This window comes from Trichechus manatus, unplaced genomic scaffold, assembly GCF_000243295.1.
Source record: "Trichechus manatus latirostris isolate Lorelei unplaced genomic scaffold, TriManLat1.0 scaffold00209, whole genome shotgun sequence".
NCBI lineage: Eukaryota > Metazoa > Chordata > Mammalia > Sirenia > Trichechidae > Trichechus > Trichechus manatus.
Window position 1 is genome coordinate 2339951 of NW_004444145.1, and position 27302 is coordinate 2367252.

The 27302-nt window shown below is 35.1% G+C and overlaps 1 protein-coding gene across 4 annotated transcripts in view; it reads left to right on the top strand.

The window, feature by feature from the left end:
- ATF1 (activating transcription factor 1) overlaps nucleotides 1–27284 on the top strand; it is a 36174-nt gene extending 8890 nt beyond the window's left edge. For 2 of the 4 annotated variants that reach the window (XM_004388323.3, XM_023742404.1), the window contains exons 3-6: nucleotides 5993–6123; nucleotides 14482–14664; nucleotides 14753–14912; nucleotides 25397–25989. In XM_004388323.3, the coding sequence (XP_004388380.2) occupies nucleotides 5993–6123; nucleotides 14482–14664; nucleotides 14753–14912; nucleotides 25397–25541 (619 nt within the window). In that variant the 3' untranslated portion in view covers nucleotides 25542–25989. Of the gene's footprint in view, nucleotides 1–1223; nucleotides 1348–5992; nucleotides 6124–9203; nucleotides 9240–9570; nucleotides 9622–14481; nucleotides 14665–14752; nucleotides 14913–25396 lie in introns of all 4 variants that reach the window. The other 2 variants (XM_023742406.1, XM_023742405.1) reach the window with 2 other exon arrangements.
- Nucleotides 27285–27302: the final 18 nt, after the last annotated feature.

Below are 27302 nucleotides of genomic sequence, written 5' to 3' on the forward strand. Positions count from 1 at the left end.
CTGACCAGGATCACAACAGAGGGTTCTGGGGAGAGCTGGAGAAGGATGTAGAACAATTCTAACATACAAAAAAAGACCAGATTTACTGGCCTGACAGACTGGAGCAACCCAGAGAGTATGGCCCCCGGACACCCTTTTAGCTCAGTGGTGAGTCACTCCTGAGGTTCACCATTCAGCTGGGGATTGGACAGCCCCATAAAACAAAATGGGACTAATGAGGCACAGCAGTCCAGGGACAAGGACTAGAAGGTAGGAGGGGACAGGAAAGCTGGTGATAGGAAACCCAGGGTTGAGTAAGGACAGTGTTGACACGTAGTGCGGTTGTTAACCATTGTTGTAGGGCAATATGTGTACTGTGTAATGAGAAACTATTTTGTTCTGTAAACCATCTAAAGTACAAAAAAAAAAAAATTATCTATGTGAGATCAAATTGATAACAGCAACTCAAAAGGTTTGATAGAAAGCTTAGGGGACAGTGAGTTCAAGACAATGGTGATGGAATAATTTGGAAAAGGACAGAATAGCAGCAGAACTAGAAGTTGTGAATTGCACATGTAGAAATTTTTGAAATGGTGTATCTTTGGCTATGTGTATTTTCACCAAAGGAAAAAAAGGTCCTCCAGTGTCAAGAAGGTAGAGTGTTGACATGTCATGGGGTTGTTAACCAATGTCATAAAACAATATGTATACTGACTGTTTAATGAGAAACTATTTGTTCTGTAAACCTTCACCTAAAGTATAATAAAAAAAATTTTTTCAAAGAAGGCAGAAACTATCAGAATGGATTAAAAAACATGATTCACATCGAATATGATAAATGTAGGTTTAAATAAGATGGATAAAGATATGTCATGAAAACATCATTCAAAAGAAAGCTGACGTGACCAAGTTAATATCAGTATATTATTGTTGTGATAAATAGACTTCAGAGCAGAGAACAAAGAAAATTACCAGGGATAAAGAGGGACATATAATGATAAAAGAGTCGGTTCACCAAGAAGACATAACGATCCTAAATGTGTATGTATCTAACAGTAGATCTTCAAAATACATGAAGCAAAAACAGAACTGAAGAGAAATTTAAGCATTAAATCCACAGTTATAGTTGGAGACTTCAATACACCTCTCTCAGTACACAATAGAATTTATAGTCAGAAAATTTTCAAGGTTATACAAGAGCTGAACACCACCATCAACTAACTGGACCCCATTGACATTTTTAGAACACGTCAGCCAACAACAATAGAATGAACACTGTTTTCAAGTGCACATAGAACATCCACCAAGAAAGACCATATCCTGGTTCATGAAACAAACCTTAATAAATTTAAAAGAACTGAAATCATGGTAAGTATGGTCTCTGATCAGACTGGAAACCAATAATAGAAAAAGTATGGGAAAATCTCCAAACACTTGAAAATTAAACAGTACACTTTTAAATGATCCATGAGCCAAAGAGGAAGTCTTAAAGGAAAGTAGAAAAGATTTTGAACGAAAATACAAAATAATCAAAATTTGGAGATGTAGCTAAATTAATTGGAAATATCAATTAGGTTGAAATTAAATGCTTATATTAGAAAAACAGGTTTCAAATTAATAATCTAAGCTTCTACCTTAAAGTATTAAGGGAAAAAAAAAAAAAAGAAATAAGCCCAAAGCAAGCAGAAAAAAGTAAATAATAAAGAGTAGAAATCAATGAAATTGAAGAGAGAAAAGACAGTCAGTGTAACCAAAAGCTGCTGCTTTAAAAAAAATCATTAAAGTTGATAATCCTGTAGCAAGACAGAAAGAGGAATAGAGAGGAGAGTGTTTGGAGAGCTCACAGAGGGACAGGTTAGGGCTCTGTAGGCCATGGCATTTATTCTGAGTGAGGTGGGGAGCCACTGTTGGAAGTTTTGTTGTTGTGGTGGTAAAATGTAATAGCAAAGAATTTGCCATTTTAACCATTTTGGGTGTTCAATTCCAGTGACATTAATTACATTCACAATGTTGTGCAACCATCATCACTATCTATTTCCAAAACTTCTTTATTACCCCAAACAGAAACTCTACCCATTTAGCAATACTCCCTATTTTCTCCTCCCTCTAGCCCCTGGTAATCTCTAATCTTCTTTCTGTCTCTATCAGTTTGCCTGTCTAGATATTTCAAGTAAGAGGAGCCATACAATATTTGTCCTTTTGAGTCTTATTTCACTTAGCATAATGTTTTTAAGGTTCATCCATGTTGTAGTAGTATCAGAAATTCATTTTTTTTCATGGATGAATAATATTCCATTGTATAAATACACCACATTTTGTTTATCCATCTGTTAATAAACAGTTGATTGTTTCTACCTTTTGGCTATTGTGAAAATGCTGCTGTGAACATTGGTGTACAAGTACCTGTTTGCTTCCCTGCTTTCAAGTCTTTTGTATATATACCTAGGAGTGAAATTACTGAATCATATGGTAATTCTATGTTTAACTTTTTGAGGAACTGCCAAACTGTTTTCTGTAGCAATTGCACCATTTTACATTCCCACCAGCAATGCACAAGGTTTCCAGTTTCTCCACACTGCAGGATTTTAAGCAGATGACGGACTTGCTCTACAGTTTAAAAAGATGACTTTGATTGCTTTGTGGAAATAAGGGAAAGGGTGGACTAAAGGAGACCAGTAGAGGCTATTGTGACCAATCAAGAAGTGGTGGTGTGGATGGACTAGGGTGACAGCGGTGGAGGTGATGAGCAGTGGATGTAATATCAGATTCTGGATATATTTTCTAGATTGAGACAATAGGCTTTGCTTATGAATTGGATATGGAATGTGAGAGAGAGGATGACTCCAAACTTTTTGGTTTAAGTAACTGGAAGAATGGAGTTTTATTTACTGAAATTTGGGAGACTACAGGGGGTAGGAAGATATCTAACATTAGATTTTGGATGTGTTAAATTTGAGGTGCCTATTGAGTGGAAATGTTCAGTATAATATTAGGAATCTGGAGTCAGGAGAGAGGTTGGGGAAATATTTGGAGGATCATGGGACTGATGTGATCACCAGAAAGATAATGTAGCTAGAAAAGAGAAGTAAAAAATGGTACCCTGGGGCTCTGCAAGGTTGAGTCAGGAGAATGAGGAAAAACAAAACAATGGAAAATAATATCTCTGAATGCTATGTAGTAAAAATAAAGTAATACATTTATGGGAATGATGCAAAGCAACTTAGATAATGGTACTCTTTGGTAGGAAGAAGGGAAGGAGAAGGGATTAGTGGTGACATTTTGTTATGTCTTCTAATTTGATTTCTATTAAAAAATAAGATATCTGAAATAAATACATCAAAATAGTAGTGTCTGTTGATTCTTGGTATACAGTACATAGGTGTTTTCTTTATGCTCTGAATGTTTCATAATTTAAAATTGAAAAAGAAATGCACATAGTATTCACAGTCTCATGCTAGGCTGGCTGCATAAAATCATGCAGGCAGCTTGTTAAATGGATTCTGGAGCTGTACGCTAGACCTGTGTACTCACTCATTAGACGTGTTGGTTGGGAATCTGGATTCAGTAAACCTCTCCAAAGGTACAGGTTTAGGAACCACTGTTACTATTCCACAGATCCTAACAGAGAGTCCAATAGGACCACCCCTCCCTTGTTCTCTGTATGGAACTTACATTAATACAGTCTAAAATTATATTAGCCCACAGTGGGAAGACTGTCCAAAGTAAGAAAATCAAACTGAAGAAAGACCTTCAACATGTTATAGAGGAACAGCTGAAGGAACTACAAGTATTTGGCCTAGAATAAAGAAGACCTGTAGCAGTTACCAAATATTGCAAAATAGGGCAGTGATACAGAATTTGGAGTTCAGGCTTAAATTTTAGCTACACTGGGTAGAACCAGCTTTGGGTCTAAATAAGAAGTGGACTTTAACTGGTCAAAAATGGAATGGTTTGCTTTTTGGAAGTGATGGGAGCCTTATTCCTGGATATAGAGGGTTGTTAGGAATGTTATAGAGGGAATTCTTTCATGGACTGGGAAATTGATATAAACATGAAAGATCCCTTTTCAAGCTAAGGTTTTTTCTTTTTATGTATGTGATTTTTTTTATTGTTCTTGTTTTTATACGAGTAGTTCAATTTTCTCATTTTTCTACAGTTAACATGGAGTTGTTTTTGTTTTTTGTTTGTTTTGTTTTTAATCCTTAGAGTAATGCTTCTATCTTACCAGCATTTCCATTCCACAGATGGGGAAACTAAAATATGTATGTCCGAATATTCCATTCTAAGGTTTTTTTTGAACTGTCAGTGCCAGAAGGAACGGGAAGATAATTTTTTAGTGCTTACTACGATGTAGAAGGAGCCCTGGTAGCACAGTGGTTAAGCGCTTGGCTGCTTATCAAAAGGTCAGCAGTTCGAACCCACCCAGCCACTCTGTGGGAGAAAAGACCTGTCAGTCTGCTCCTGTAAAGATCACAGCATAAGAAACCATTTGAGGCAGTTCTACTATGTCCTATAGGGTTGCTATGAGTCAGAATTGACTTTACAGCACACAGCAACAACAATGACTATGAGCTAGGCACCAGTCTGAGGATTTTATATCATTGTTTCATGTAATCCTCACAGTTCCCCACAAGAAGATTAAGAATTAGCATCCCCATTCTGCAGCTGAAGAAATTGAGGGTCAGTGAGATTAACCTACTAATGAACTTGGAATTCTTGAATAAACATTTTTTTTTGCCATGAACACATAATGTTTATTTTGTACTTTCTTTCTTTACCACCAGTTGTCTTTTGGAAGACCTTTCTTTTTAGCAAGGAATACTTTTCCATCTCCTTATTTTTTTAATGAGTCCCATTTCACCAAGTATGAAGGATACCTGTGAGATCATATTTACCTTTTTGTTAAAATAATTTTATTTATCCCTGATACTCTGCATTGTTATAATAGTATTTCTAACCTTGTTTCTTTCTGGGAACTATGGTCTTCTCTTCTACTTAGAATTGAAGGTTAAAAATAAAATTTGATCTTTTTAAATGAAGATCAATGACACTATTTAGAAAATGAATATTGATTTGTTAATTAATGGCTCAAAGTGGAGCCATTCCTTACGTAGAGGAAAGAGACATACCTCTAAACCCATTGCCATCAAGTCATTTCTGACTCATAGCGACCATATACCTCTATAAGTGCCTTTTCTGTAGAAAGGTACTGTATTTTTTTACTGTATTACAGTATCTTTTTGAGTAATTATATAAAACTAAAATATAACTAGCCAGCAGCACATCATTATAATACCTGTTGCTGTTGAGTTGATTTTAAGTATAAAATTAAATGACGTTAATTACATTCAAAATGTTTTACAACCATTACCACTGTTGCCAAAACTTATTCATCACCCTAAACAAACTCAATACCCCCTAAGCAATAACTTCCCATTCCTCCTCTCCCCAGCTCCAAGTAACCACTAATATACTTTCTTCTGTATGCATTTGCCTCAGGATTTTGAACTGGTTCACTCTGGTTCGACCGCCTGCTGAGAGTTTAAATTTCCATCCCCAGATATACCGAATCAGAATCTACATTTTAACATTAAGAATCTCCTTGTTAAATGTAGATTCTGATTCAGTTTATCTGGGATGGAAATGCACATTTTCAGCAGGGAGTCGAACAGGAATGAACCGTTTGAAGCCTTGATTTGCCTATTCTGGATATTTCATATAGTGGAATCATATAATTTTTATCTTTTTGAGTCTGACTCATTTCACTCAGCATAATGTTTTCAAGGTTCATCCATGTTGTAGCATATATCAGAACTTCATTGTTCTTTGTGGCTGAAAAAGATTTCATTGTATGTATATACCACATTTGGTTTATCCATTCATCTGTTGATGGGATTATTGCACTTATAATCTGAGACTGGAAAAGATTTAGCAATTTCTTTTTGTAAAAGAGTCCCTATAAGGCAATTCACAATCTTTTTTACCAGCATTAATGAAATTCTGTTTTTCACAGAAAAATTTTGAAAGACCTATCTTCTGAAGATACACGGAGCAGAAAAGGAGACGGAGAAAACCCTGGAGTTTCTACTGTCACTTCTATGTCTGTTCCAACTCCCATCTATCAGACTAGCACTGGACAGTACAGTATGTATAAGAATCAATTTCCACCTGATAGACATAAAAGAACTCTTCTGTGGAGAGAAGTGATATATAGAGAGAATGTCAGACTTTAATAATGACGATTTTTAAAGGGTAACATCTTGAGCTTTTATTATGTGCTAAGCATAATGCAAACTACTTTTTCATCATTATCTCATTTACTCCTTACGACAACTTTGTGAAGTAGGCACTGTTATCATTTTATGAGGAAACAGAGGGTTAGATAATGTCCCTAAAGTCACACAGTTCCCAGGTTATGGAGCCAGAATTCAAAACCAGGTCTGAGTCTAGAGAGAATAATTTTACTCCAAACGACACTCCCTTTTATAAACCTCTGATTTAGACACTAGCCAGTTATGTCTATGACTTTAATTCCAGCAGAAATTACTATTTGAATTAGTTATATAGTGAAAAATTAAACCCAAATGATGAATTTTCAGTTTCAGTTTTGGAAGTCTGAATCAGAAGGAAGATTCAGACTGCTTTGCAGTGTGATTTACAGGGACCAGTCAACTTAATAAATCAGTAAATCTCTGTATCTGAAAATGTTACAGTCAGTAAGGAGAACAAAGTGGGTGTCTACTGGTGTACAGAATCCCATCTAGGGGCTAGGTAAAGTTATAAAGGAAGCAAATGTGGTCCTTGCCTTTTGAGAGGAAAGCTCATAGTTAGAGACAGAGTGATAAAAAATGAAGTACCTACCGCAAACACAAATGTATCTGTCTTCATCTAATGTTCATCAATGGTCTATAGATTAGTAAATAATTTGTATTTGTGTTAACACTTAGATGTTTTGGCTTAATAATTTAGTAAATGAAATTGCATTTGCTAAAACTAACAAGGTAATGAGTTAGCCCTCATATATTTTCAAGTTTAATTTTTAGTTTTGCTTCCAGCATTATGAAAAATTTCAAATATATAGAAAAGTTGAAGGAAATGGCCACCCATAAAGCTGCCACCTAGATAGCTACATAATGTTTTACTATTTTTGCTTTATCACATATCAGTCTATTAATTTTTTTGTTTTTAAAGCACTGATGATTAATACCTTCTAATGAAGGTAAGCTAAGCCAAGTTGAAACTCAGTAATAAACCAAGTTGAAACTCACTAGCACTGTCTGTAATGACCAGATATGTTTATTAGTGGATACAGTGGACAGTAGTGCTGCGTATATATTCTCTGTGTTTATGTATCAGGAGAATGAATGCTTATCAATTTTAATTGTATCATATGCCTGACAATGTTGAAGTGATAGGAATTACGACTTCCTAGATATGTATAGGAGGAGATTCACAAACTACAAATATTGAAATAACCTCTTAAATTTCTCATAATACAGCTTTTTAATATTTCTTTCTATTCTGATTAAAAAAAAACAAACCCTTTGCTGTCAAGTTGACTCGACTCAGAGCAACTCTGTAAGACAGAGTAGAGTTGCCCCATAGGGTTTCCAAGGCCGTGATCTTTATGGAAGCAGACTGCCACATCTTTCTCCTGTGGAGCAGCTGGTGGGTTTGCCGACCTTTTGGTTAGCAGCTGAGCACTTAACTGCTGCATCACCAGGGCTCCTTATATTCTGATTTAGGAACTCTTAAAAGGAATTGAGGTAGCTTGCAATAGCTATCCAGTAAGATGATTAAAATTTTAAAGAAAGATTAAAGAAAAAAATCATGAAAATGAGGAAGCAAATAAATCATCCATTAAGACCCTGTATAAAGTAGACATCTAATAAGTTGTAGCAGCTGTTCTGTATTCCACATGCTGCTAAGCATTTCACATAATCTTTACTGGATGTTATCAGATCTATCTAACTTCAAAAACCATATCTTTTCTACCAATTCATAGACAATTCATATATAAGGAAATATAAATGTTTAATAACAAATCATCACTGGGGAGTCCAATTTTTTTTTTTATAGCTTTATTGAGATGTTTCATATACCATAAAACTCGCCCATTTAAAGTACACAGTTCAGTGAATTCTACTATATTCAGAGTTGTGCAACCATCGCCACTAACTTTAAAACATTTTTAATACCTCAAAAAGAAATCGTCTACACATTAGCAGTCATTCCCCAGTCCTACTCCCCACCCCTACCCCCACTTCTCTCCAGCCTAGACAACCAGTTACCTACTTTCTGTCTCTGTAGATTTACCTATTTATCTATAACTCATGTAAATGGAACTATACAAGATGTAGTCTTTTATAACTGGCTTCTTAGCTTAGTATTTTCAAGTTTCATCCATGTTGTAGCACAGATCAGTACTTTATTCCTTTTTATTGCTTAATAATATTCCATTGTATGGATATTTATTTATCTGTTCACCAGTTGATGGACATTTAGGTTGTTTCCACTTTTTGTCTATTATGAATAACGCTTCTGTGAACACTTAAGTACGAGTTTTGTGTGATCATGTTTAGACTTCTTTTGAGTATACTAGGAGTGGAATTACTGCGTCATATGGTAACTCTGTGTTTGGCATTTTGAGGAACTGCCAGACTGTTTTCCAAAGTGGCTGCACAATTTTAGATTCCCACTAGTAATGCATGAGGGTTCTAATTTCTCCACATTCTCTCCAACACTTGTTATTGTCTGTCTTTTTGATATCTATCTTTGTGGGTGTGACGTGGTTTTGATTTGCATTTCCCTAGTGGCTAATGATGTTGAGCATCTTTTCATGTGCTTATTGGCCATTTGTATATCTACTTTGAAGAAATGTCTGTCAAATCCTTTGCGCATTTTTTTAACTGGGTTATTTATCTCTTTTTTGTTGGGGTCTAAGAGTTCTTCATCTACTCTGGACATAAGTCACTTGTGACATATATGATACACAAATATTTTCTCCCATTTTGTGGACTGGCTTTTCATCTTTTGATGGTGTCCTTTGATGCACAAAGTTTTTAATTTTGATGAAGTCCAGTTTATTTTTTTCTTTTGTTGCTTGTGCTTTTGGTGTTCATACCTTGTAAATTAGAAAAAAATGTATATGTATGTGTGTTGTGAAATTAGGACATTTATCATGCTGGCATTGGTAAAATTTAGATTTACTTCTTTTTGAATAGGCACAATTCAAAAGATTTGAAGATAACAGTAAAAAAGTAAGTCTCCTTGCCACCCTTGTCCCCCAAGGCCATCACTGTCACCACTTTGTGTATCTCAGTGCATATACAGCACACACACACACACACACACACTCACAGAGATATACAGGTTTACAGTTGATAGCCAACATTATATCCTGGTATGTAACTTGCCCTTTTTTTTTTTTTTACGCAAGATATTTTGGAGATTATTTCTTGTCAGTTCATATGGGGCTGCCTCATTTTTAACAGCTGCACTCTATTGTACAGGTGTACTACTATCAAATATATAATCCCCTATTGCTATTAAAAACAGTGCTGCAAGGAATGTTCTTTTTTCTTTGTCCAGATGTGTGACTCTGAGGATAAATTTCTAGATGTGGAATTGCTCATTCATGTGGTTAGTGTCCTTTAAATTTTGATAAAAATTGTACTCTATACAGGTTGTACCCATTTACACTCCCACCAACAGTGTATGATAGTCTTTTTCCACTTAGCCTTGTCAACACAGTATTATCCAACTTCTTGATGTTTGTCAGTCTTATATTGCTGTTGAATCGATTCAGACTCATAGTGACCCTATAGGACAGGGCAGAACTGCCCTATAGGGTTTCCAAGGCTGTAAATCTTTACAGAAGCAGACTGCCACATCTTTTTCTTCTATGGAGTGGCTGGTGGGTTCAAACTGCCAACCTTTGGCTAGCAACTGAGAGCTTAGCCACTGTGCCACCAGGGCTCCTTGTCAATCTTATAGGTGAAAAATTATATGTCATTGGAGCTTTGATTCCCATTTCTCCTAGGAAATTGAGCATATTTTTATGTGTTAAAGAGCCTTTTGAATTTTCTTCTTTAAGAATTGACCTGTACTCTTTGTTCTTCTGTTGAGTCTTTTTACTTCTTAATATATGGGAGCTTTTATATATTAAGGGAAGTAGCACTTTATCTGTCAGGAGTGTCACAAATATTTTTTCCAATATGTCCTTTGTTTTTAAATTCTTTTGGTGTTTCTTTGCATGCAGATTTAAATATATATATATATATGTACGTATGTATATATATTCATTCATTCATTCTTCTTGACATTTCTTCGATGGCTTTGGGATTTGTAGTCAGTGCTTGTAAAGGCTTTTCCCTTCTCTGAGATTAATAAAACCATTTCCCCAATGTTTTCTTTTAGTACTTTGGTTTCAGTTTTTACTTTTAAATCTTTGATCTGTCTTAAATGTATTTTGGTATAAGGAGTCAGGTGGGAATCCAACTTCTTTTTTTTTTTTTTTTTAAATAAGCTTAGGAGGACTTATTCAGTAAAAATAAAAAATAAAACAAAATAACATTCAAATGCAGAGAGACACCAGTTCATATAAATGAGAAACTGATGACTCCAGCAGGAGAGCTTCTAACAGGAACAGATACAGTCCAAGGAACAAAGAAATTATAATACAATCATTTGATTGGTTAGTCTTTGGTTGCGATCCAAGAATGATGGGTTAGGAGGTGGGAAATGGGCTTCTATTGGATAATTGGGTACAGAGGCTTACAGTGATTGATTTCAAGGTTTTCAATTACAGTCACATGTCCTTCAGGTAGGGTCATAAAAACATCAGAGGTTGATTTTAAGCACCTCTAACCAGATGTCTCAGGGATTTGTGATAACCATTCACTACCAGTACCTCATTTCACAGAAACAGCTTGTTAAAACAAAACCCTTTTGAATTGTTGGGAAGCTTTTGATAAGGCTAGCTCGAGGACCCTTTCAAAATAGTTTTAATTACATCTTTGTCATATACATTTCTTGGCCCACTTTACACAAAAAGACACCAGTGTTGAGGGGAATCTAACTTTTTTCCCCTAGTTGGCTACCTAGTTTGTGGAAGTAATACCATTTATATATTTAAATTTACCTTTAGCTCACTGATAGAGGAATTCAGTATAGGATGAAGGTAGTATTTCATATGTATTTGGGTCTGTTTTATTCATTTATATACCTATGCAGTTCCATACATAATTACTATATAGATTTATATTAATATAATTATTTCTCTTTTTCATAATTTGCCTGGATAGTCTTTTAAAAAATTACTGTTTAATTACATGCAGTAGAATTCTTTCCTTTTGGAGTCTTGAGTTTTGACAAATGCATAGTCATTTGACTACCACATCAGTATATAGTTCCATCACCCCAAGAAATTCCCTTGTGCTGCATCTTTGTAGTTAATCTTTCCCTCCACTCCTAACTCCTAATCTTCAAGTCTAGTTGGCTCTTGCTTGACCACCTCTCACCACCTCCCCATCTCCACCACCACTTTGGTTTAGACTCTCATCTAAATTAATGCAGTAGGCATCCCATCAGTATTCTTGCTTCCATTCTGGCTCCAACCATAAGTCTTCCACATTGCAGCTAAAGCGTTTTGTTTTTCTCAATGTCATGTGGATCACATCACTCCTGCTCAAAATCCTCCAGTGACTTTCCATCACACTTAGAATAAAATCTAGTTCCAAGAAGGCAGAACATTTAGGATTTGGCCTTGCTGACTACCACTCTGACCTCATTTCCTGCCCCTTGACTGTTTGCTCATGGCATTCTGGCCACACAGACTTTTGTGCTTGTTTCTGCTTCAGGTTGTTTCCACCTCAGGCTCTTTGGAATTGTTGTCCCCACTGCCTGGCATATTCTTTCCCTAGATATTCACATGGCTTACATCCTCACTGCTGCTCTGCTTAAGTGTGACTTCCTCCAAGAGACCACTCATCTTAAAATATATTGCTCCTCCTTTTAGTTTTCTTTACCCTCCTGTATTTTTCTTCATAGCACTTACCACTACCTATAATTCTATAGCTTATTTATCATCTGTTCCCTCACTAGAATGTAAGTTCCTTGAGGGAAAGAACTGTGTCTGTCTCACTCATAGCTCTATCCTTTGCATATAGGGCCTGGCACTTAGTGGGCTCTCAATAAAAATTTGTTATAAATAAATGGATTATAGAATATATAGAGAGTACCCTCTGTAAGGATGCGTAAGAAACTAAAACAGTGGTTTCAGAGTCTATTCTTATATAGGAAGGAAACTTAGGAGCAAAGATGAGAGGCAAGAGGGAGGTTCACTTTTCATTCTAATCAAAATTGAATTTTTTTTACCATGTAATGTATTACTGTTTCAAAAAAATATTTTTTAAAAGCATATTCAACAAGTTTAAAATCGTGGTATATCAATATGGTTTATTTTTAAAACATTAAAAATTGGATTTATGAAGATTATATAAAAACTTAGTCTTGTATTTCATATGTATAATACAAACTGGTATTTTAGGGCAGCATGTTCCAATAGAACTTCTTGTAATGATGGAAATGTTCTGTGTCTGTGTCATCTAGTATAATAGCCATCTGCCACATGTGACTGTTGAGCATTTGCAAGTGGCTGGTGAAGAATTGAATTTTTAACTTTGTTCCATTTTAATTTAAATAGTCACATGGCTAATGGCTACCATATTGGACAGCGCAGATTTAGAGTAAATACAGCCAGGTAAATATACATGTTAAACAAGAACAGGAAGATATATGTTGAAAAAATGAAAATCATTTGTGTATTGTCTGTTAATCAAGGAATAAACATCCTGGCTTTTAAATAAAAGTAATGTTTTTTGTCTTTTAAAAACACAGCCCTGAATTAAAAGAGTCAATCACAGGGTTTGCGTCCAGTGATCTTCTATAATAAAAATAATTCTAACAAAAAAATTATGTATTAGTACATATATTTAACACTTTTATTAAAAATGTGCATCTGTAGATACGCATATTTTGAGATATATTAGTATATTAGTCTGGATGTGCATAGGAGAAGATTGGGAAGGATGTACACCAAAAATAATGGTCACCTCATGATGGAGGTGGCCAGTGGAATAAATAGGAATAGATAATGGGACTTTACTTTTTTATTTTATTTATATATTTACGTCTGCATTAATATTTTTTTTAATATATAAATGTAAAGGAGCCCTAGTGGCACAGTGGTTAAGCGCTTGACTGCTAACTGAAAGGTCAGTGGTTCGAACCCACCAGCTGCTCCATGAGAGAAAAGACTTTACCATCTGCTCTTGTAAAGATTTCAGCCTAAGAAACCCTATCGGGCCGTTCTCCTCTGTCCTATAGGGTCGCTATGAGTCAGAATCGACTCTACGGCAACGGGTTTATATATGTATATATGTTACAGGCAGGAAAGGAGATTAAAACTAATTCTAATATAACTTTAAATCAAATCTCTGCACCTGAAAAATTTTAATGAGTATTTTTATATAAATTAAAGTATGTGGGAACATTCGTGTGTGGCCACAGAGAAGGGATAATCAGAAACTCCTGAAAAAATTATTTTTAGTTAAAACACACACAAAGACAAGTATATTTGTCTTTGTAGCCAAAGTGTGTAAGAGGAAAATAATGTTGAATAATTATACTCTAAAAAGAGGGTACAGAGATAGGGCACTAGATTCTCAGGAGGATTTACTATCTGGGAATTACATAATGCTAAAATGTATTTTATTTGGTCATGCCTTAAGGGCCGAGGGGAAAACAACGCAAGTATAATTCAACAAAAAATATTTGTGGGAAGCTAAGTAAGGTGATCTATACAGTAGTTTTCTGATGACCTAACTTTATTGCTGATTTTCACTAGTGAAGTGAATGAATAGATTACATTTCTTAAGTAAATAATAACATGCAGTAAATTTAACAGTGGTTACCACTAGAAAGTAGAGCTAAGAAACAGAGTATGAAGACGACGTACCTTTCATTATATAACGTTTTATTCTATTTGAATTTTTTCCCATAGGCACATGTTACCTATTCAAAAGTATTTGTAAGTTATGATCTTTTTAATGCTTCTGTTAAATAATAACTAGAAACCATGTTAATGTTTTCTTCTTTTTTCTTTTAAAAGGTTAGCCACTGGTGCCTCTTCAAGAATTGTTGTGGCAACATTAGCCATTAGTATGAAGTGCTCTATGGAGCCTAGAATGTGCTAATTTTGACCAGTCAGTTATATTGTACAATTTGAAACTGAATTTAAGATAGTGCATCCGAACTATAAAATTTTATAAAGACTTTTATTTCTTTTACATATATTTCATCAAAAGTAGACAACAGTTATCAAGTAGAACTGCATTCAAACCTGTTTTAACAAATAGTGTTTGTTTGTTTTTGCCAGTCATTTGCAATTAGTGTATGTTCTGGGGCCTTACAATAGCTATTTTCTCTCTTTGGTTAAAGTTGCCATTGCCCCAAATGGAGCCTTACAGCTGGCCAGTCCAGGCACAGATGGAGTACAGGGGCTTCAAACGTTAACCATGACAAATTCAGGCAGTACTCAGCAAGGTACAACAATTCTCCAGTACGCACAGACCTCTGATGGACAGCAAATACTTGTGCCCAGCAATCAGGTGGTTGTACAGAGTAAGTATGCTTAAGTGTCAGTAGAAAGTGTCCCAGAGTACTTTCAAAAGACATTTATCAACTAACTCACTCTCTTTTGACCACACAGCTGCATCAGGAGATATGCAGACATACCAGATCCGTACTACACCTTCAGCTACTTCACTACCACAGACTGTGGTGATGACATCTCCTGTGACTCTTACATCTCAGGCAGCTAAGACAGATGACCCCCAGTTGAAAAGAGAAATAAGGTTGATGAAAAACAGGTAGGTAGTTAATTATACTGTGCCAGAATGGATAATGTTTTTGCAAATCTCGAAACATGACCTGATGTTAATTGGAATTGTATATTAAAAATAAGGAGAGAGATTTATATCAGCTTTATTTTACTGAATGGTGGTTCATTTCCAATGGGTTCTTGAGTCCCAGTGCTGTGTTTTTATTTAGTATGATATATGACCTAGAGTGCTTCCAGTTTTATTTATTATGCCCTTTGAAATAGCACTGTTAAGCAAAGCTTTTCAAGCAGAACATACTTTGTTCTTGTTGGACTGACAGAGTTAAATGAAAATAATTTACTGCCTGCCATCGACTGGAGCAAGAACAGGGAAAATTAGTGGTATTCTAGGACAAGCGATATTGCTGATATCAGATGGATCTTGGCCCAAAGCAGAGAATACCAGAAAGATATTTACCTGTGATTTACTGACTGTGCAAAAGCATTCAACTGCATAGATAATAATAAATTATGGATAACATTATGAAGAATGGGAATTCCAGAACACTTAATTGTCCTCATGTGCAATCTGTACATGGATCAAGAGGCAGTCATTCGAATAGAGCAAGGAGATGCTGCAAGGTTTAGGATTGGAAAAGGTATGTAGCAGAGTTGTATCATGTTTGGTAAAGTAGAGGGTCAGAGAAAATGAAAACCTTCAGTGAAATGGATTGACAATAGCCTCAACAGTGGACTCAGACATACCAACGATCATGAGGATGGTACAGGACCAGGCAACATTTTGTTCTGTTATACATACAGTCGCCATGAGTTGGCTCCAACTAGATGGCAGCTATTAGGGTGTACCACATGAAATGTCAGATTCAAGATGAATTGTTTTTGAATCCTGATTAGACATGTTAGGGCAAGTGGCTGTTAGGTTACACCATTTCGTATTACTAAGCTAGCTTTTGTAATCATTTGACTTCATTTTCTAGGTAGCTTTTGTCTTGTAAACGTTGATTTTTTTGCCCCTCAATAATATGATAACTGTTGAACAAGCACTACTTTTTTTATACGAGTTCAGATTAGCACATAATGCAACTGAGGCTGAGAAAAACATCAGTTTGGCATTTGGAGAGGGTGTTAGTAACCAGCAAATGATACAGCGGTGATTTCAGAAATTAAGTTCTGGTGACGAGAGCCTTCAAAATGAGCCTCGAGGAAAACCAAAATACGTCATCAACAAAGACCAATTGAAAGAATTGGTGGAAAACAACCCTCCGGCAACAGTTGAGAATCTTGCAGCAGACTTGGGAGTATCTCCTGTGACTGTTTCCCACTATTTAAGTGCCATCAGAAAAGTGAAAAAGTTGGACAAATGAGTTCTTCGTGAATTGATGAAAAATCAGAAATCACGATGTCTAGAGGGGTGCTCAGGACTGCTAGCCCACAACAAAAATGAGCCTTTTTTTCACAACATACCATTACTTGTAGATGAGAAATGGATACTCTTTGGCAATGGTTAAGATGCAGAGCAGTCTCCAAGACATTACCCAAAACAACCACTGCACCCAAAAAAGGTTATTAACTTCCTGGTCTTGCTTCATTCCTAACCTCAACAGATTTCTCTTACTTTTCTGTAGGCTCATCCAGTCATTTAAAAGGCATAATCCCTTATTCTTTTTTGCATCAGGGGCAGTCAATCAGTGCAAACTCATACTGTCAGGAAATTGATCATATGCAGGAAAAATTGAGATCAGAACAGCCAAGACTCATCAACAGAGATAGACCAACTCTGCTGCACAACAACGTGCAACCACACACTTCTCAAACCACTCTTCGAAAATTAATGGAGCTAGGTTATGAGATTGTGCTGCATCCACTTTACTCACCTGACATTTCTCCCAACAGACTACCACCTTTTCAAACACTTCGAACTCTTCACGCGTAATAAAAGATTCACAAATTAAGACTCTGTAGTTGAAGCATTTGAGTAGTTTTACAGTCTCAAAAGATGAAGAGTTTTTAAAAATATGTAATGTAACATTACATTGACACAAGATAATTGAACGTAATGGACCATATTTTGATTAAATATAATGGACCATATTTTGATTAAATATATTTGTTTCATCTCAATTTATAATGTTCTCACTTTTCCTTCAAAAAATGACATTTTGTATGTAGTACACCCTAATAACAACAAATACCTCATATAGTTACTGAAACAGAATTACTCTCAAAAATGAATTTTAATCATGAAAATATAGCAATGATTTAAAGCCTAGAAACACTTTCCTCTTAAATATATTTTAAATATTGCCACTGTAACAATGGCACAAGGGAGTCTGACGACCTCTAATTTCATGATGTGGGGAGAATCACCATCAGCATCAACAGCCCAGGGCTGATTCCTATGAGGTGGAGGTCAGACAAACCTCCTCTCTCCAATATTTTTACCAATTCTCACACCAGCAGTCCCTCCCACGGCACTCACTACTTCTCTACTGGGTTCAATAATTCATTGCAGTGGCCACGCAGAACTCATAGACAATACTTATGATTATGGGGTTTATTAGGGAAGTAACAGGTTACAATTCAGGATCAGGAACAACTCAGGATATAGTTCTTCAATCAGGACAGCTTCTTGACTGTGCCCACTGGCAGGCCTCTCTCTGGCCTTCGGCCCCTTGGCCTGGCCTCTGCCCTACTTGGGCAAGTGTTACAAAGTTCTTCAGCTCCACCAGTAAGTGCCAGGAGGAACCCTACTCTGCCAGTAAGCCTTGGCCTGAAGGTACTCAGCTCTTTCTTGCTCCGTGGGTCAACGAGCCTAGCTGTGCCAAGTGCCCAGAGGCACCCCACTCCACCAGGAAGCCTTTTGCCTGAAAGCACTCAGGTCTCTCGCTCCGTGGGTTGGCACACCCACTGTAGCCACCTCACTGCATGGGCGAGGAAGCCCAACTGCGCCATCTTGGGCCAGTCTCCTGGTTCTGCTGCCGCTATTTCTCTGCCACCACTTCTCGCTGTCTGGTGCCATCTCTGGTGTTACAGCTCACTCTCCCTAGGTCTAGGAGGTTCTCAGCGCAGGAAACCTGGGTCCAAAGGACGTGCTCTACTCCCGGCCCTCCTTCTTGGTGCTAGTGAGACCTCCCCTTTCTGCCTCTGGGATAGCTCATTTTAAGCCTAAGGATGACAAAACTGACTAATCCCTTTGTTGGGGTTGCATGTATGGTCCCACCCCCACAAGGGTGCCATGCACCTTATTTGCATTATTAGCAAGCTGTCCAATCCCCTTGGTGGGCCACAGGCACCTTATTTGCATAGTCCCACTCAGTCATTTGGTAGGAGTTACAAGACCATGGTGAGAAAGGCCATATAAAAGTAGTCCATCGCACTGCAGCTGCATATTGTATATGCACATGTACATAATAACTCTAATCTCTAGCTATGTAGATCTAGCATGAAAATCATCTGCTTCTCTGAGAAAATGAATACAGTAGATAACCTTCTGTATTATGCTCAAGAATAAAAGAAGAAGCACCAATAAATTCTATTAGAAATAAAAAAAAAAATGGTAAATAGCCATAGATATAACAAATTTTAAAAATTACTGTAGAATTTTGTTTTCAGTTCCACACTGATAAGTTAGAAAATTAAAATAGAGGGATGATACTCTAGAGAAATAAAAATTACATAAAAAGACCAGATACATACATTTAATTACTTCAAGATAAAATGTTTCTTTACTAAAAACTAACAGCAAACATCACTGTAAATGAACTTGGCAACAAGGCAAGGGCTATCTGTTGTTTTGGAGGTTCTGGAAAATATATGATGAGATAAGAAAATGAAATAATTTATGTAAATATTGGAAGAGAATTATATTTCTTTGCTGATGATGTGATTGTGTACCTAGAAAACCTAAGAGACTTGTTAAAAATTACTAGAAGGAGACTTCTCTTTCTGACAGTATTTCTGACAGTACGACCTCCGGCTACATAATATATTTAAAAGCTTAATGAAATACTAAAACCACCCTTTTAAATGATTGGATGAGCCTACAGGAAAGTAAGAGAAATCTGTTCAGGTTAAGAATGAAGCAAGACCAGGAGGTTAATAACATGCTGAAGCAGCCCCTGTATATCCAGGGGATAAATTCAATTCTTCATAATTTTATAGCTTTGGTGTACCTAGGGGACTAGAGACAGATCCTTGGGACTGTGCAGGGTGGGGAGCTGGATCAGAGACTACTATGCATGAGGCCAAGACGCAAGAAGTGCTATGTCCATAGGCTGAGAATTCTAATTTAAAATGGGCCAGGTCCATAGCGCGCCCAATCACCTAGAAGAAAGTACTCTCAACACAGGCATCAACGAATTCCCATACATTGAATTGCAATAAATACAAGTTCAAAAAAATTACAGAATACTCAAAGAATTAGGCCTCCATGATGACATATGCCATGTTCTTACATAATTCTCAAAAAATCTTTGAGGTATATATATTATTCTTACCATTTTTTAAGATGAAGACACTGAGGTATAGAGAGGTTAAGTTGTGTGCCCAAGGCTGTACCTCTTAGTAAGTAGTAGAGGTGGGATTTAAACCCAGGGATCCAGGCTTTAGAGTCCAAGTTCTTAGATAACACTATACTGCCTTTTAGGAGCAAGAGTCAGCAAAAACAACAAACAACAGAACTAGTTTTGTAAAGTATTCAGTCATCTAATTGAGAAAGGGCAAGAAGTATGTTTGATATGCTTAAAGAAAAAAAGGATATCATTAAAAATCATCAAAGATCAAGAGACTATAAAAAATAATAAAAATTGGAAAGGAAAATATAAAACTGTTATTATTACCAAAGATGTTTACATCTGCTGAGAATATCCAGGAGAATCAACTACAAACTATTTCAAATATTTGAAAAAGAACCAGTTGTCTTCAGCATTATACTGGAGTTTTCTTGCCAGTAAAATAAAACCGGAAAACGAAACAAAAATTAAAAGATTGAAATGAAGTAAAACTGTTACTACTTTTATGTGATTGCCTACAAAGAAAACCCCTAATGGATCTACAGAAAAGTTATTAGAAGTGATGAGTCTATAAGGTTGCTAGATAAAGGATCAGCTTTCAGAAATCAATTGTATTTCTTTACATCAACAATAAAAAGTTTGGTAAAATAATTATTAAAAAGATAGCATTAATGTTATCAACAATAAATAAAATACTTGAGAATAAATGTAACAAAAGATGTTCAGGACCTGTATGGAAAATATTATAGACTCTTTTGAAAGACATAAAGGAAGAATTAAATAAATGGAGAAATATATTCTGTCCAGAGATAATGGAAACTCAGTATTTTAAAGATGACAGTTCTCCCCTAGTTGATCCATAGATTCAGTGCAGTTCCAATCAAAATCCAAACAGTTGTTCAAAGAATTGACAAGCTGATTCTGAAATTGATATAGAAGAATAAAGGGCCACGCACAGCTAAAATAGTCCAGAACAAGAATAAAGTGAAAAGATAACAAAGTTTTATTTAAAGCTGTGGTAATTAAAATATAGTGATATTGGCATTGAGATAAACAAAATGACCAATGAAACAGAAATAGCCCAGAAACAGAGCCATGCACTTATTAAAACTTGATATGACAGATATGGCAGACTATTGGTGAAAGGAAGGATTCTTCAACAAATGGTGCTAGGACAATTGGTTATTCACATGTGAAAAAAATGTTGGATTTCTTCCTCACACCATACACAACAATCAATTCCAGATGGATTAAAGACTTCAATGTGAAAAGGAAATTTTAAAACCTTTAGAAGAAAATATATAACCTCATGGCCTCAGGTGTATTGGGGAGGAAGGACTTCTTAAACAAGACCCCCCAAAAAAAAAGATTCATAAATTTAACTTCATTAAAATTAATAATTTCTGGTCATGAAAAGATACCATAATAGAGTAAAAAATATAAGCCAGAAACCTATAAAGATATTTGCATCATACATAACCAACAGAAGATTGGTTTGAAAAAATATAAAGCTCTTGTAAATAAGTAAGAAAAGGGCAACCCAACAAATACAAGTGGTTAATAATCATATTAGCTTATTAGCAATCAAAGAAATGCAAATTAATACCACACTGAGATACCATTTATACCTACTCAGTTGGCAAAAAACTTAAAGTCTGACTAGGAGTTGGCAAGGATCTGAAACAGTGGAACACATAACTGCTTATGAGAGTGTAAACTGGTATAACCACTTTGGAAATTAATTAGGCTTTATCTTGTACAGTTGACCTGGATATGCCCTGTGACTCAGCCATTTTGTTCTGTATGTGACTGAGGGAGACTTTTGCAGAAAATATGAACATTCTTAATGTTCACAGCAGCAAAAAAACAGGAAACAACCTCTAAATATCCACTGATAACAGAATGGATTCAATGGAATAGTGTTCATATATAATGATTGTATTAGTTTCCTAGAAATTTATTCTCTCACAGTTCTGGAGGCTAGAAGTCCAAACTCAGGGTGTCAGCAGGGCAGTGCTCTCTCTGAAGGCTCTAGGGGAAGATCCTTCCTTGTCTCTTCTAGCTTCTGGTAGCCCCTGGCATTCCTTGGCTTGTGGGAGCATAACTCCATTCTCTACCTCTGTCTTTATATGGCAGTCTTCCCTGTTTCTGTCTCTGTGTCTCTTCTCTTTTTATACAGACACTATTCATATTGCATTAGGGCCCACCCTACCCCAGTAGACCTCATGTTAACTAATTACGTTTGCAAAGACCCTATTAAAAAATAAGGTCACATATGGAAAACGGACAAGTATGCTGCCACAGCCAAATAAAGGAAAAAAAATAAATAAGGTCACATTCACAGGTACCAGTGGTTAGGACATATATATTTGGGCAACACAATTCAACCTATAACAGTGATTGAACTGTCACTTCAACATAATAAATCTTAGAAAAATAAGTGAAAAAAGCAAGTTTCCCAACAGAATACATAAAGTATGATATTCTATATTAGGCAATAAAACCCATTGTCATCGAGTCAATTACAACTCATAGCGACCCTACAGGACAGAGTAGAACTGCCCCATAGGGTTTCCAATGAGCAGCTGGTAGACTCGAACTGCCGATCTTTTGGTTAGCAGCCAAAAGTTTAACCATTGCGCCGCCAGGGCTTTGTATGAGGCAATAAGCATAACTTAGAGGCATATATACATGTACTAAAGCTATAAAGATAAGCAAGAGATTGAAGCTAGTAATTATTTCTGGGCAAGAGGCAGGGATATGGAATCAGGGTGTGGCACAGAGGACCCTTCAACAATATGGGTAATATTGGGTTTGCATGTGTTCATTTTATTATTATGCTTCAAAGCTTACATCTGTACCACATACAATCTTTTCTGTGTATACTACTTCATACTAAAATTTTTAAAAACTATAGTAATTTATAAATTAGCAATTTATAGTATGGTGTCTAGATAAAAGAAAATGTAAATCAATAGCTTTTTTCTTTCAGTAACCATCTTGAAAATAATAATGGGAAATAATACTACATTCATATTAGTGACAAAAACCAAAATACTTAGGAACACATTTAACAGAAAAGGCATAGGATCAACATTAAAAAATCTTACTGAGAGCTAAAACACTATCTGAACAAATAAAGAAAATATATACCATGTTCTTAGATGGAAACAGTATAAAATGTCAATTCTTCCAAAATTCACATATAAATTTATTGTGATTCAAATTAGAATCCCTATAGATCTTTATGGAATTGGGTAAAATAAGCTGAAAGTTTACATAGAAAAAACAAGTATTTGAGAATAGTCAAGAACAGAAAAAGATTACTTCTCTTATTAGGTATTGAAACATACTCTAAAGCCATTGTAATCAAAACTTGGTATCAGCAAAGGTGCAGACAGTAACATCAGTGAAACATGATACAGAGCCCAGAAATAGCTTCTTGTGCTATTTAAGTATACTTGCGAAGAATGGCCTATTTAATGAATGATACTGGCACGGCCAGCTCCACATCTGGAAAAAAAATTGGACCCCTACCTTTTACCATTTACAAAAATAAATTCCAGATATAAAAGACTTAATCATGAAAAATGACAATAAAATCTTTAAAATAAAATTTAGAGAGAAACACATATTATAGAACATTTTTATCTAAGCCAAGAAATAAAGATGCTAAAAGAGAGCATTAATAATTTTTTTAAAAAATTTTACAGCACAAAATACTATAAAAATATCAGAAGTTAAATAGTAGATTAGAGAAGAATGTAAAAGGATTAATATATATAATGCACAGCGTATTCTTAGAAAATGTAAGACAAACAACCTAATTTAACAATGGGCAAAAGATACGAATGGACAAAAAATATGAAATAGGCAGTTTACAGAAGAGCAAACCCAAAAGACCAATAAACTTTTGAAAAGATGCTCAATCTCACAAGTAGTTAGGGAAATGAAAATTAATAAGATGTCACATGGCAAAAATTAAAAATTATAATACTGACTGTGGGGCATATAAGGAAAAGGATACTTTACATATATTACTGATGGAAATAGGAAGTTTTACAGTACATATTCCTTGACCTGATAGTTTCACTCTTGTATGATAGAAGATGCCATAAACAAACTTAAAAACAAGCCACTTAACTGGGAAAAATAACTGCAACTTTTATAAAGAGAAAGAATTACCGGATATATATAAAGATATATTTTTGTAAAATCAATACAGGTAGTCCCCGACTTACGACATATTCTGCTTACAATGAACCGCACTTAGGACCATCTTTTTTTTTTTTTGGTACATCTTATCGTTAGTAATATGTGCTTAATACAGTATTGCTGATGTTATCATTCTCAGATGTTCACTCGCAGATGTTCAATATTATGATTTATAAAGATACTGATAACAAAATGCAATAATAATGAAAACTAAAAAAAAAAAAAAAATGAGATATTCAACTTACAACAGAACCAACTTACCATAGAGTCATCGGAATGGAGCCCCTTCATAAGTCGGGAACTCCCTGTAAAAAAGATAACCTAAGAGAAGGAAAAATAAAGATGGCCTGTAAATATGACATTGTACCAAATTTTGTGCATAATCAGGAAAAAGTAAATTAAACTAAGGAGATAGAATTTTTTAACCATTGAAACCAAATCCAAAAAAACCAAACCTTTTGCCGTCGAGTCGATTCCAACTCATAGCGACCCTATAGAACAGAGTAGAACTGCCCTATAGGGTTTCCAAGGAACAGCTGGTGGATTCGAACTGCTGACCTTTTGGTTAGCAGCTAAGCTCTTAACCACTGCGCCACCAGGACTCCTTTTAACCATTAGCCTGATAAAAAAATTTTAATTTCAGAACACCAAGTGTAAGAGAAGGTGAAGGGAAGCAGGTACTCTCACGTACTGCTGATGGCAGTGTAAATTGGTGCAGATACTTTCTAGGGCAATTTTGTAATATCTCTTGATTTTAAATCACCATACCTTGTGAACCCAGCAAGAAACACTCAAATGATGAAGGGCATGTTAAGGATGTTCATCACAGCATTGTGTAATAGTGAAAAGTTGGGAGCCACTTAAAAGTCTTTTTGGCGAGGGAGGGGTTAAATAAACTGGTATATTGTAGATAACTGTGTAGTGGTTTTAAAAATAATAAGGTAGATCTGTATACTGACAGAAACATCATTAAAACAGTATAAAAAGTGAAACAGTAAAAAGTAATTGCAGGTAATATCTACAGTACACAGTATAAGTAACAACTCAAAATAATGTCTGCTTCTGTATGTATGTATAACTTGTGACTTCACAGAAGTGTTCTAAGAGGACACACAGAACCAGTTATTTCTTCAATCACTAGTTGTAATTAAAACTTAATTAATTTAAAGAAGCTCTGTGTCAAAAGTTAACTAGGGACTCATACAATTTCACTCCTTGCTATTTATCCAGAGAATTGAAACACATATCTATAAAAAAGACTGGTACAGGAACATATAGCAGCTAAAACCGGAAATAGCCCAAGAGAATGGATAAACTAATTGTGGTTATAATCATATGATAGAATACGATCAATATAAAGGAATAAACCACCATGCAGCAACCTCAAAATATGCTGAGTGGAAGGAGCCCCCAGACACAAGAGCCCAGGCTGTATGACTCTGCTATATGCAGTTCTAGAATAGGAAAAACTAATCTTTGGTGATGAAAATCAGAACAGTAGTTGCTTGAGGAGGGGACTGAGTAGAAAGGGCATGATGGAACTTTGTGGGGCAATAGAAGTATTCTATATCTTACTAGGGGTATGGGTTATACAGGTATATGCATTTGCCAAAACTGATCAAATGCTGCACTTAAGATCTGAGTACTTCACTGTATGTAGATTATACCTCAATTTTTTTTTAATGAGAGGGAAAAAAAGATGACCAGGGAAAATAACTGAAGTACATTTGCCATTTAAAGAATGTGACATTTTTCTAACATTTTTTTTTTTTACATGTATATTTAGAGAAGCTGCTCGAGAATGTCGCAGAAAGAAGAAAGAATATGTGAAATGCCTGGAAAATCGAGTTGCCGTTCTGGAAAATCAAAATAAAACTCTAATAGAAGAGTTAAAAACTTTGAAGGATCTTTATTCCCATAAAAGTGTTTGACTCTTAAGAAAGAAAATATTTTTGTGGACTTGCCTAAAAATTAGATGGATTTCTTTTCTTTTTAATGGAGTTTTTGTAAGTTAAAAAGTCAAAAATGAAGCTTTTTATTTAGCCTTTTGCATCTCAGAGATAAATATGCAAGAAATTTAGTGTCAGAGGACAAAGTGGGAAATGACCTCAAGGAGGCTACTGGCACAACTGGAAGCTTTGTAAAAATTATAAACATGCTCAAGACGCAGCAAATGAACTTTTAGCAGTCTGAATTTTCTAAATTAACGATAGTCGTTAATAATACAAAAATGGCAGATAAAATGAAAATGTGGTAAATTGAATTTTTAAAAAAATAAATCAGTTTACCCTCACAGTTTGCATTTCTGTTTCCTGAAATTTACCTTTTCAATAATATGTGTGTATGCGTTGTTTTTGCCAATAAATTCTAAATTAAAAATGTAAAACTAATACATAACTAAATATATAAATTATGTATTCTGATTATGTATACTTGTTCTATTGTCAAGCCTTTTAAATGGGTTGTTAAAAATTTATGGGACTTGAGAGTGTTTTCGAGACTCAGTTAATTATTTTTGAGGCCTTGTCCTAAAAGGCACCTAAATGGAGTTGTGATTTTGTAAATTTTTTATTAGAATGGAAAGAGAACTATTTAAAAGTTTGATAATTTTAACTATTTAAAAGTGTGATACTTTTAAATAGTTTGTTTTTGGTTACTCTGGGAATGGTGATTTTCTACAAATACATAATGTGTTTTGATTCTATATTCTATATGCAGTTGAATATACATTATTCTGTTGTGCTTCAATAGAATGGAATGTTTACAGGCCCTTAAAATGGTATGAGGATTTTTTTAAACCCTCTGAACATGCTTACCAAAGTTCTTCCAAGAGGATTTTATAATCAATTTAATGTAGAGATTATCAGATTCTAAAAATAGTAGTTATTAATGCAGTTTTATGTTAGAGACTTTTTTGTAAGGTAGTGAATGGTACCTTTGTAAGAAAAGTGACTGCCAATATATTTTTATAGCTAATCTTTATAAATTCTAATGTTGAGTTTTAATGATTATTTTAAATGTTTATATAGTTTGTTTAGTACAAGAATAAATATTTTGCAACTCAGAGTATCATTTTTATATTATGGGAAGTAAAGTTTTCAGATTGGCTAATGTTTGAATTATAAACTTTGTATGTAGTTTATCTAAAGTTCAAAAATGTCAGTACACCAGTGTTTAACTTCAGTGTTCCAATTCTTAAACACGTTGAAATAGTACTGCAAAACAATTGTGTTCCGTATACAATATGTATCATATTGTCTTCTATGAAATTAAAGGACATTTGATAAAATTAAGTTTGCTGAATATAAAGTATAATACTTGATATCTGAATGACAAGCTTGCTGATAGCCATTCTGTTAATTATACTAACTGTAGTGCATTTCTAGTTAAAATGAGGATGAATTTACAGTTTTGGTCTAGACAATCTATTTGAAAAACATGTTTACATGTTTTGATTTGGTCGGCACCAATTATAATAAACTAAGGAACAGCCTTTTTTTTTTGTCCTGCAAGTGTTTAGGACATGTTAAAGAACCCGTTATGTAGAAATCTTATCCCAACTGATAAATTTGTGATTTCTCTTGATAGAAGCTTTCATGAAAATAATCTATTAAAGTGGGACTTTATTCACTGGGCAGCAGTTCATGAAAAGAAAAAGTTTGCTCACCAGTGGGATTACTTATATCTCAGAC